This window comes from Pimephales promelas, chromosome 5, assembly GCF_988280905.1.
Source record: "Pimephales promelas chromosome 5, fPimPro1.hap1.1, whole genome shotgun sequence".
In the NCBI taxonomy this organism is placed as follows: Eukaryota; Metazoa; Chordata; class Actinopteri; order Cypriniformes; family Leuciscidae; genus Pimephales; species Pimephales promelas.
Genome location: NC_142773.1, coordinates 29,832,154 through 29,845,400, shown reverse-complemented (window position 1 = coordinate 29,845,400; position 13,247 = coordinate 29,832,154). Strand labels below are relative to the sequence as shown.

Sequence of the window (13,247 nt, the reverse complement as noted above, 5' to 3'; positions counted from 1 at the left end):
AACAACAGCTGAGTGTTTTTCCTCCTCATGGGTAGAAACCTCATATTTGTTGTGTTTTCCGTAATATTTTAGTTGTATTCTTGTTCTTGTGTATTCTTGTATTATTCTCAGCATATGTTTCATTATTTTTCCTACAGACAAACCGCTGATCCATTGGACATCTGTTCCGCGGGAAATGCTGCAACCTATCAGTGGACTGGTCATGACGTAAGCACCAATGAGGGTGCGGGCACCCTTGTGCGTCATTGTCCTGCCGAAATAGGCGTGGCTTCTTCCTATATAAGCCGAGTCCAGACAGGGTGTTCCTTGGTTTTCCATACAGAAACGAACCAGAACGCAACATTAGCACGGCGGGGTTACGCAACACTTGTTCCCTCTTCCAGAGAGAACCGATGTTACGTTATGTGGTAGTGATAAAAGTAATAAAGATAGCCTGTTTGAAAATACACTTAAGTAAAATTGCTCCATTACCACCACTGGCAATTTGCAGCCCAAAAGCTATACAACACCTTTCATATTTTCATTATACATTTTCGAAATGGTTTAAGTTTTACACATTACACAGTTTCTTGTAGTTTTCCCCATACAGTTTCTTGTAGTTTTCCCTACAAACTTTTTTTCAAAAAAGGAGGCTTTTAGATAAAAAAAAAAAGAAATCAGGGGGGAAGATCTTGTTGCATTACTGTTGACAAGATATTTTCTTCAGAGACTCAAAGAGTTTTCTATCAATGCATATTAGCCTAAAAAGTTCTGGAAGTTTGGACACTTTTGAAACACGAGATGTGTTGGACTCTGAGATAAGAGACTTCCCATCAGTACAATTCCAAGAAAAGCGCATGAGTCCATATATTAATTAGAATAATCCATCAAAAGCACTCACTGTAGCAGAGTCTAATGATGGCAACGTAAAGTTTTAACCGTCACTGTTGCTTAAACTGTTGAACGATGGTGTAAGTATCACTAAACATGCTGTTCGGGAGATTATTTTGAGCCATAGCTAAATGTCTTTTGTATGGCAAATAAACAGCCTATTGCTTGTTAAATGAGTCAGAACTACAAGTAACCGAAATGAGTGTACAAGTGAATGGGACTCATTCGGTGAATGACTGGAAAATAGGCCATGACACAACACATTCAAAACAACATCAGGAGCTCTTAGATAACACAGACAAAAGACTTTTCAGTGCTCTTCACAACATTTGCAGCTTGAAAGATTGAATATAAACATCATTTTTGGCACAAAAGAAAGCGGGAACGGTGCTTTAGAACTCTCTGGAGTAAAGTTTAATCCAAGAATTTTACATCGTTTTTGTGAATAACAATGGAAACTTAGCCCGTCAGCGATGACGGCAACAGCGAAGGATACGGCACCCCATGAAAGCTTGGGGTAGAAAGAGAAGAAAATCAAAGCCCATGATGAGGTAGATTGGTGTTTAGCATTTCCCCTAACATGACATGCCCATTAAAGATTAAGGCTAAAGAGACAGGCGAGGCTAATGGGAAGCGACGCAGCGTTTTAAGCCTCGGCCATGATGAGTTACATCCCTCAGCAGCAGCACGGCTGCGATGACATGTTGACTGCCCTTGATTCAGGCGAATCCTTCACGGAGTCGGCCACGACCGCCGCGAATCCCCAGCATACATCCAGTGCGGGCCTTGAAGCACAACTAACCTTTAGTAGGATTAATGTTACAGAGATTAAAACACACTTGAGTGTACATTTTTCTTCTACTTCTTGCCGCCCTTGCTTTCATTACTGAGTATTTTATGTAATCTTGTCTTCGGGGCTTATCCTACGATTACCAGCTGTATTTGATTCGAGATATACGCTTGTAATGAACTCAAGTCTAGAGAGACGTCTTTAGAGTTTGCAACATTTTTGTGCAACATAACTTAATTTCTTATGCATATCAGGTAAAACCTGTTAGGTTTTGCTTTTTATACTAAAAAGCTGTGCCTTGTGACTGAGCATGTATTAGGCAACGTTAACGAATAGTTGACCCATTATTTATTCACCCTCATGCCATTCAAACCTGTAAGCTGTTGTTTATTTTGAACATATCATTTTCCCATAGATTTGTTTCCCATACAACAGTTCGCAGTGACCGCAGCGGGAAAGCAACAACAAATCAACATAAAAACAACAGAACGATTATCATTGAATATTAACTGAGATGTTGGTCAGTTCATTTAAATGTAGCTAACATTTAACAGTGGAGAAAGGCCACGCCTCAACTAATCAGCCCGTTCCCCGTCTGTATATACACTGAACCCACCTTCACCGCACCGTTTGCCTCTGTTTCTGGACATGAATCCCAAAGTAGATCGAAATATATAATTTAAAGCCCTTCTCTTTTTTACTTTTATATGTAACAGCTTAACTGCCTTACAGTAATGTTAACATCATTCACGTTAACCGCAGGACGTTTTTTGTAAACAGCAAGTAATTTGCGACTATCCCCACCTAATGCAAAACCGGCTTCTGACGCAGCACCGGATGTAACTGGGCGGGCTGAGACAAACCCGGAAGTGATCGCGCATAGAGCCTATTCCTCTGTCATCGCTTCAGTGAACCTCACGCTGCTTGTGAGCAACAAGGATCAGCTGATCGTCATCAGATTTGAAAGTAACTGCTCCCTTCAATAGCTTCAGCTGTTTGTTCGGCTCTGCGTTACAAGGTTTGTAAACTTCCCAAAGAATAATAAATACAGAGTCTACTCACTATATATTGAAACACATACAAACTAAATTAATTTTAATTTATTTATCGTGTTTATTCAATATATTCTGTCTTCAAATTGCTGATATAACTATTTAATTCACCCAAAAATGAAAATTAAGTAATTATTTACTCACCCCCATGCTGTACCAACCCCGTAAGACCTCCGTTCATCTTCGGAACACAAATTAAGATATATTTGATTAAATTTGAGAGGTGGATCACTCCTCCATAGGCTGCCGAAGGGACTGAAACTTGACGGCCCAGAAAGTTATTGAAGAAAATGTTTAAATATTCCATGTGACTACAATGGCTCAAGTATAAGTTTATCAAGCGACAAGAATACTTTTTGTGCGAAAAAACAAACAAAAATAACGACTTTATTCGACTATTCCTTTTCTTCCTTGTAGGCCTGAGACAAGAGTTCAAGAGATTTCCACAACGCATGCGCGAGAACTGCGTTCTTATTCTACTACTTATTGTTCAGTTCTTCAAAACTTAACTTAAGTGAAGATTACTCATGCCCATTCCTACCAAAACATCAGGGCATCCTCCATTCAGACTTACCTATCCGGAATCAACTTTATCTACAAACTCGCCACTGGTGACCAATGCCACTCCGATGCCACATTAGAGGTCTACGAAAACAAGAACCAGTCCTCACCATTAAACGCTTGCCTGTAACCTCTGACCTCCTGAGCCGATGCAAACATTACTTTCTGGCTATATGAGCCCTTCGATCGACCAAACGTTAGAATGCATGTTCTTTCTCTCATTCTTCGGCTTCCTGAGATGCTCGGAATTTGCCCCGTTGACTTCAATCCACCCATTCATCCATTCAGCTCACATGCCAGATTCTCTGATATCCTAAATAGAAGCAAAACCGACCAATTTGGAGAATCCTCTCCAATCTACATTTTTCGCCTCAACTCCTTCCACTTTCGGAATACGTTCTTTCCAGATACGCCAACCATTCATCTCCTCAAGAACCACTTATCCTCGCAGAAAACAAGACAAAAAACTAAAAATGCCACGAGATTCTCGTTTAACAAACGCTTCCAAAATATTCACAGGACCTCTGGCATATCTCCCGAACATTACTCCATACAGTTCTTCTGGAACCGAGCAGCCACCACAGTCGCAAGCATGGGCAATCAGTGTCCTAGGCCGCTGGTCATACGAAGCATACCGCTTATATAGCCGTAACAATCTTAACAATCTCTGTCAAGCTCAAGCCCGCATCGGCTCATCCAAACCTTTGAGGGTCTTCAAGTAACTCAGCTTACTATCTATCGAGACGAAGCCCCCACTCCGAGTCTCCCTGGACTAGACTCCCTGATCACCCAGACGAAGAATCGTCACATCCTTTCCCCATCCCTTTCGACCTTTCGGTCTTAATTCCATAATGCTAATTCTGCATAGTTGTGGCATAGTGAAAGCTTTATCAAAGCTTCAGAAGGTTTACTGTATAATATAGCTTATTTGGATGAGCTTTATAGTGCCTTAAATGCTAATTAAATGTATAGAAAACCATACAAAAGAAATATTGTTTCCCTCATCTTTTTGACGACTAAATGACTAAAGACAAACAACGGACAATATTTTTGAGTTCAAATTTTTATAACTTTATATTATTTATTATTATTAAAATATTTTTTAAAATTTAAAATTAAAACGATTTACATGGGGGCAAACTATTCCTTTAAACTTAGAATCCTTTATTTAGTTTTCAGATTTATCTGTGCTTCTGCTTTTTTAGTAGTGCATAAACCTACAATTTCTCTTAAAAGCAAAAGCCCTTCAACTAGAATACAATTTTTCTATATATTTTTTTTTCCCAAGACATGCATACTGACCCTTCTAAATGAGGTTAGCACACCTGAATCCTGGAGTGTTGCTTAAGCCCTTAATGGCCTTGTAGACACACAGAGAGACCAGATGAGACTAGTGTCTATGTACATATTTGCAGAGAGCGCTGGATGGCAGGGTGATTGAGTTAACATCGCCATTGTTTGAAATGTCACCATCTGCCTCACAACAGCTCATCCCCAATCAATTTAAAATGAATACTGTTTCCTCTCCCTCCAAATCTAGTTCTTCATTATAGATCGGCCTAATGAGCTGACGATCTTGGGCAGACACTGGACATTTTCTGATAACGATCATGACATTTGGCCTCTAAGAATGACATTTGGCCTCCCTCTCTCTCTCTCTCTCTCTCTCATATATATATCATAAAATAGGTTGATTGAACTTAGCTCACAAAATTGGCAGGGGACCAACTGTAATTTGCAAAATAAATAAATAAAAACAAATGGCTTGTGATAAGTCAAAAGCTTAACGCAATGCATTTGTAAGTGTTTTCTGGGTGTGCAAAGAATTGCAAAGGTTTTCTGTAAAAGAGAACATTTATTTGAATGAAAGTTTGATTCCATTTGCACATCATCAAATGAACTCCAACCAGATCACATTTATAGTTGAACACATTCAAAACACGGGAACAATAATAGCGAATGTACATATTTCAAGAATATTTAGTCATCATTGTGGTGTATAAATATTTGGTACAAAATTTCACAAGATATAAAGTAAAGTAGTACATGGACATAATCTACTCTCCAATTCACTGGTACAAAGCACCGTTCATTAAACCAAGTTTTTACAGCATGAGTAACCATCTTTTTCCTTTTCATTTTTCTTTTTTACAGCATATCAATGACAAATAATGGAAATTCTGCTTCTAAAACACAAATATTTATCAGCTCCAGCACGAGCTGACTCACCCCCTCCTAAGCGAAGAGGTGAAGGCAATCTCAAGGCTCATTTTCTAGTTTGAAGAGAGGGCGCAATCATTGCAGAGTGATTTACTTCAAGATTTGACTCGCACCTCAATACAACACTGTTGTGGTTAACATTCAGCCAAGGAATAAATCAGTTGAGCTTTTATTACTTCCCTGGCTATTCTTTTGCAGTATGTCATTAAGGGACCACGTGGAAGTGTCTCTCACAAGAAGAAAGTCATACTAAGCAGTTCTGAGTTCAACCAAACGCTAGTCAGACTGCTAAAAGAAGAAGAAACACATTTAGGTCCAATGACATAGCAGATAATTGTAAGCTTCTGGCATTTTTTTTTTTTCATGTGGATGATGAAAACCAGTGCCAACCATGAAACATCTCCTGACCCATTTTCTAGACGGGTTTCACACAACCAGTCTTGATTCCGAGTTACAGGACAACACATATTTTCTTGACTGTGTAAGTAGATTAATAAAATTATGCAAATGGTTAATAGTAAGAGTTTGAAAATTCATCCCAGTCAGATGTTGAACTGTTTGGTTCTAAGCCACCCGCAACACAGTGAGGTCTGATGGTGAATTCACAGGCCCGAGTTTGGTGGTGGTTTCATTACTTTCATAAAGTACTCAACCTTGGCCTTTTAGTCAATGACCTGCTCAAGTTCACTTCAAATGTTTCAGAGGCTCAATGTCAACTGATAAACTGTTCTTTGCAGCAGTATTTGAACAGAGTTTTCGCATCTGATGCTTGGCTTTTCAGTGATGGTTCCAGATATGAAAGACCGTAGACCCTTCCAGAACAATCAATCTGGGATTATGCAGAAAAAATGTCACCACAGATGATCTTTCTGATGAGAAGTCCGCAGACAGATACGTCCTCCTCACCGAGCATGAAGTTCGTCTCATCTTTTGAGAAAACGCACAGCCAGTGACGACAGAGAAACCGGCTGCCTGATTGTAGGACACAGAGAAGGAGAAAAGGGCACTTTGTAAAAGAAATTAGGCTGCCTCATTCTGGCACTCCAGTCTTCATGTAGAGGCAGATCAGCAAATGAGTCTTGTTCTGCAGTCTGTCCATTAGGAGTCCCAGTCACTGTCCTCCCCGCCATACATGTCTGCTAGCTTCCTGAATCGTGGCCCCCACTCGCTGAGGTAGTTATAGTCCTGCGCCCCCTCCGAGGACACGGACCCCAGTGAGCTGAGCGACTCGGCCACCGATCCGTTACCTTCGTACGCGTAGGTGGCCAACGAGTCATAAGGAGGAGCCGTGGGGTTGCCGTCATTTTCCTGCACGCGCTGGTTGATAAAGTCCAGCACGTCTGTGTTCTCTCGGGACGGCACAATGGTCCTACGCAGCGGCGGCGGGGGGTAGAGTGACTCGGAGGGAAGGATGTCCCGACGCATTTTGCTGTCCTCCATCGCTTCCGGATGCCGAAGGGCTCCGATGTCAAAGGCCTGCGTGTCCTCCTCGCCGCCACCCTCATCATTGTAGCTGACGACATTGTCCCTCACGTCCTCCTTGGAGATGATCAGGGGCTCTTTCTTCTTCTGACGTTTCAGGGCAGCAAAGAGCACTACGATCACTACAGAACAAGAGAGAAAAAAGTCAACATTAGTTAAGTACTTGAATGAAAAAGTTTGACAAAGGTTTGTCAGTTAGATTTTTTAAAAAGAAATTCATACTATTATTCAACAAGGACGGATTCGAACTTTCTATTCATCAAAGAATCTTGTAAAAAAGTTTCACATTTTCCACAAAAATATTAAGCATCACAAGTGCAAAACTGTTTTCAATATTGATAATAACAAGAAATGTTTCTTGAGCAGCAAATCAGCATATTATAATGATTTCTGAAGGATTATGTGACACTGAAGACTGGAGTAATGATGCTGAAAATTCGTCTTAGCAGTCTAGTTTCCTGTGGTTGAGTTTGGTTCCCTTGGTTTTTCTGACATGGAGTAATTATGATCTGAAAGTGTTCTCTATTTCATTGATAGTTTTACTAGTAACTTAAACCCGAGTTCATTGTCCATTCTACAAGTTTTTGTATCCAGTATTTTGAATTGTTATTTCACTGATTCTTGAGAGTTGGGACAAAACACGTCATAAAAAACTTTTTTTTAAAATACACAGTATGTCAAATAGAGTTGTATGTTTCTGCAGAGAAAGGTCTTAGCTATTTAACCATGTAAAGGAACAGGTTCTAAATAAAAACATATTTTTAACAAATAAACATGTTTCCCTTCAGAGCTGGATTTGTGTCAACTCCGTCAGACACACTAAAAAGTATACAATTTTAATTCTTCCAATCCAACAAGAATCTAAACTTCTGAAGTATATTGTAATAGTGTATAGTTACACTGATATGTAAAAAAATACAATATATAAACTTAAGTTGTGATTTCACACAATTCTGAAAACTCAGATTTCTAAATATTTGCATTTTTAAACTTTGATTTTAATTTCAATAGTGTAAAAACAAATTTCTTAAATAAACAAAACATAAGAAGATTTAGATCAGATGGTCCTTTATTTAAAAAAACAACATAAACTGAAGGAAGAAAATTTTTTTCCCAAAAAATTAACAAAAACATACATCCAACGCTGTTGATAAAGATCTGACGGTGTTGATGAAGATCTGACGGTGTTGACAAAAAAATATGTGCATTGTGATTATTGAACAGATGTGCTTTTTAAACTACTACTAAAACTACTCCTTGTTATTAGAGTATTGAACTTACTGTAAAGCAAACTATAATAAACATGTTGCACATACACTTAGTTTCCAACTATTATAAATTATACCATTTCCAAATGAAGAGTTCAGATGCAAAAGCCTCTAAGTGCCATTTGAAATTTTCTTCTAAAATGATCATTTTTATCAAGCTTGTATATTTAAGTTCAGTAATTTCACTTAAATGGCAATGATAATTACCTATTAATTGTCATTTAAGTGAAATTACTGAACTTAAATATACAAGCTTGATAAAAATGACCATTCTAGAAGAAAATTTCAAATAGCATTTAGAGGCTTTTGCATCTGAACTCTTCAAATATCAAAAAAAAAAAAAAAAAAAGAAGCCAGAAACCAGGGGCCCTCCTCCCCTTCTGTTTTCATCTACCCCCCTATACAACTTCCTGCTCTCCCTTTTCTCATCCTCCTCTTCCTTTCCTCCTTTGTAAGTAGCCATTTACTTTAAAGTGGTGTGGGTGTGGGTGGATGTGGGATTGCCCTGCACTGCCTACTTTATAGTGATCTTAAATGGACATTCCTTGACAACAATACTGGGGCCTCATTTATAAAACTTTGCGTAGGATTTGCGTCAGAAGTGGCGTACGGATGAAACATAGGACGTGTGTACGCACAGAAATATTCGGATTTATAAAACCGTGCGCACGCACATCCTACGCATTTTTCCCTTAATAAATCACAATCAATTCTAAATGTAGCGCAGCTTTTGCGGCTTCATGTCACGCCCATAGTTGCCCATAAATAGTCCGTGAAACGCCCACAAGTTAATATTCATCAATTGCGAAATCATGTTAAAAACAGTGAGGAATTTAAAAAAAAAACTTAACTTCACTCAATGTGAAGTAGAAGTTATCATTGGCGAGGTGGAAAAGAGGAGAAAAATGTTGTTTGGAGGGCACAGTGTGGGCACTTGAGTGGCAAAATAAATGAGGCTCCTGGACCTTTTCTGTGCCTCTCTCCAATACTTTCTCAAATTCCTCTTTGCCCTGTGTCTCCCATCTCGTCTATTTGTTGTACTTTTTTGTCTTTAGCTCTCTTCTTTCACCTTTGTCTTTCCTTCTCTTGCATGCTTGCTCTCTTGGTCACTGTTTATTTTTTCTCTTCTCTTTCATTGGTACTCTCTATTTCTTCGCCTTTGCTCCTCAACTGACAATTTCTGTCTGGCCATGCTTCCCTACAATACAAATTTAAATAAAGGAAAATGTACATGAATAAGACTATAGAATCAGATTTTGATAATTCAGATCATGATAAATGTTTTTTTGGTCATAATCGCCCCCAGCCCTAGCCTGGTAATACCAGACTCTGCTACTTCTCTTTTCGCGAAATGAAATTAGCGGAAGTAGGAAGTCTGACGTAGTCAGGCTACCCCAGCCCTACATTGGCTTCTAATTTCTCTATCTCTGTCTCTACATATAAAGATACACTATATATATATATATACAGTATGTGCTGGCAAAGTTACACGTTACACAATAATAAGCAGACCACTGCCTCACCATTCTCTACAAGCCAGATGTGTATGGTTAAATAACGTAATGCATGCTATTATAGCCCTACAAAGCAAAAAGGCAGTAACTGCAGTTTTGGTAAACCATTAATTATTACAATTTTCATGACATTCAAGGCATCCTTTGTTATGACAAAACATCTTATCTTAAATGTGTGTCGTTTTAGAGAAAAATGGTAGTCGTTTGTACAGTAACTGCAAAAAGCCCTAGCAAAAGTCATTTTTCTCAGTTCTGCACTCTGCGTAGTTACTGCCTTTTTGCTTTGTAGGGCATTTATGTCTCAGTAAAACCCTGAAATAACAGTTTAACCCTTCACTATATTCACAAATAATATTATATTCACACATTAAGAGGTTATTGGTAGATTTGTCAACTCCGTCAGCTTACAGGTCAACTCCGTCAGACATAGAACCTGACGGAGTTGACGTCTGACGGAGTTGACGTAAGGGCATGTATTTTCCCACCAAAACATGTATTTCACACTGCAGCTAGGTAGTTTTTCCTCAGTTGCTAACTGTCCCAATAACCTCACTAAAATGCTTTAATTCAATCCACTATGTTTTAAAAAAAGTATCTTAAATGAAAGACAGTATTGACATTGTGCAGCTGTGACCAAAGGAATATTGACATTGTTTGTCTAAAATATAAAAAAATGTAAAACATACCAGAGCATGTGTGGTAGTGCTGCTTTCACCACGGACAGGGAGATAAAAAGGGGTCCTCAAGGATATAGCTGACCATGCTATTTCCTGATTTTAAGAGCTTTATGAAAAAATCTGACGGAGTTGACAGAAGCTGAGGACGCAACTTTAATAGGCAGATTTTTATGGAAAATATTGTTTGATGTTCACTTCATGCATTGTTTTTTATATTTATACCCCTTATTTTTATTTGATATATATGTTTTCACAATTGTAGAGCTTTTTTCAATATTTTTGGGATGGTTAATATTGTAACTTCATGCTGAGGACAAGTGCATTAACATGGACTATCTAAGCACAGACCATATATTTAAACAACTTTTCCCCAAAAAGATAAAAAAGTTTATTCTGAAAATCAGATAGGTATATACAATTCCTTCCGATTTAACTTTGTAAGTATGCCATACATGATGAATTTCTTAATTTTTGCTATAAATTAGACTTTTCTATGTGGGACATGTTTTGTCCCGACTCTCAAGAATCAGTGATTTATATATTTATATTTATATATTTATTTTGAGTTTGTTTTCATTAAACATTCACTGCTTGCAATCAAATCCAGCCTATTAAATAGTAATAATATTTCACCATATATTACTGTTTTTCCTGTATTTTTGATTTAAAAAAAAAAAAAAGAAAAAAAGCCTTGGTAAGTGTTAGATATAGCCTGAATGCCAGCCCGAACCCCGCCCACAACATTTTTTGGTCGGGAAGTTCGGTCTGACTCGATCATGATCGGTTGAAAAATCGTTGGGCCAATCAAATTGCCAGGGCGGGCTTTATACGATGATGGACAGATGATCTGCAGTTACGTAATCATCACTTTATCAAATAGCGCTTGGGTTGAACTGGTTTCCCTCACAGATGACTGCAGCTGGAGAATTGAGATGTATAGAATTCGCTATCGCGTCCTTTGTAAAAGAAATCAACATTAAGCGCATTGATTTTAAAAGCCAAATTGTAAAAAGCCATCCTTCCTACAGGATTAGGCAAAAGTTTAATTTATCAGCTGGCTCCGATGGTCGCTAAGAAGATGGAACACAATGAAAACCCTGTGGTTTCTACTTTGGTCGCACACTTGCACTCATGGAGGACCAAGTAAAAGAATCAAAACTCATTATTTTACTAACTCCAGCGTGCATGCTTTTGAGTTCTGTTGACAACTATGATGGTACAACTATGATTGTACATTTTGTAAATTTTCCTTTATATCCTTGCAGTAGAAATTCATCAAATGATCATTAGAAATAGCCATATTTCTAGATGTGTTGTGTAGTAATGTATGCTTTCGGCATTTAAAGAGGTGATTCAGATAGCATGTGGTAATTAACCACACTATCAGTGGGAGCAATTCATTTTCCAGTAAATCCCCCCTTAGTACCATTTGGTTGCTTTTATCAGTGATTTTTCACTGCAATAGAGTAGGAAGATTTTCATACATGATGCATTACTCTGTGGGTGACACCTACTGTAGGTTACTGCACACAATTCACAGGTGAGAACTATGAGTAGCTGATGTTAAAGGAACACCCTGACTTTTCGTGACTTTAGCTTATTCACTATATCCCACTTATAGTTAAATAAGTCTAAACATACCCTTTTCATCTCCGTGAGTACTGGGAATTAATTTCTCAGAAGGCAAAGCACTGCTACTTGGGCGGAGTGATTTGCTCACAGCACCTGAGAAGTCAAGGTGAGGAGCAGAGAGTTCGCTCAGAAAGTTGCGCTAATCACTCCGCCCAAGTAGCAGTGCTTCGCCTTCTGAGAATATAGTTCCCAGAATGTATACGGTTAACAGATGCCTGCGTCTCATATGACCTTGTTATTTATACACACTGTGACTATTATGCAAATCACAACATACAAATAGGAAAATGTTGGCATTATTTTGTCACTTATTGCAGGGCTCTCAAGTTTTGAAGCAACTTGGTCATGGAGATGGGTGTGTGTCATTAATAGTATTATTATTAGTGTTTATGTTGTTATTAATAATTGCTCAGAATTGCAGAAGAAAATAGGATATAATTATAAAATATGACATGATTTTAAAACTATAACATCAATTATGCAATTCACTTTAATTCATTTAGTGCTAATAAAATTATTAAGCCAATTTGGAGAGAGAGATGTTTATAATGTGCAAATATATCAGTCATCGTGTGATAACGTAAATATGACTAGGCCTTGACTACTTGTTCTGAGCAGGTCTTGTTAGTGAACAGGCTGTAAAACTGTTGGCTAAGTTACAGATACTCATGAAAAACTGATACTAATTATCTGGGAATCATTCTCTAACAGCAAGCAAGTTGTCTTTGTTTGTGTCAAACAAGTTGTGAATTTGTTGTAACATTAAAACAGGAGATGATGACTTACTCTCTGCTCAAAGTGATGCTCGAAGCTCCGGTGCTTTCCTCTGTGGGTAAACTAAACTTTCGGAAGATGTTGTAGCAGAATCTCGTGAACAATTCCAGGGATATGCTTTTTTGTCATTGGTTTTTGCGTTAAATCGTACCCAGATACAATAGAAAAGTTTTCTGATAGGCTATTGTGAAGCCCCTTTCTTTTCTTTTCTTTTTTTGATTGGGCAGGCTCAACTAAGAACTCTAGGGTTTTTCCCACAGTTTTCAAAGCGTGACACTTGAGAGCACTGCTTATTGGGAGCAGTAGGCTAGCTGGAGCCAGTTACTTCTAGTATTTGTGCTAAGCTATAGGCTAACGGTGGGTGTGTCAGACAGAATTACAGCACGCACAGAGATGAAAAGGGTATG

General features: G+C 38.3%; 1 protein-coding gene across 1 annotated transcript in view; it reads right to left on the bottom strand.

Annotated features, from left to right (window-relative positions):
* Nucleotides 1-5,114: 5,114 nt before the first annotated feature.
* cdh6 (cadherin 6) overlaps nt 5,115-13,247 on the bottom strand; it is a 35,282-nt gene continuing 27,149 nt past the window's right edge. The window contains exon 12 of the mRNA XM_039677540.2: nt 5,115-7,097. Coding sequence (XP_039533474.2) covers nt 6,592-7,097 — 506 coding nt within the window. The 3' untranslated portion in view covers nt 5,115-6,591. The remainder of the gene's footprint in view (nt 7,098-13,247) is intronic.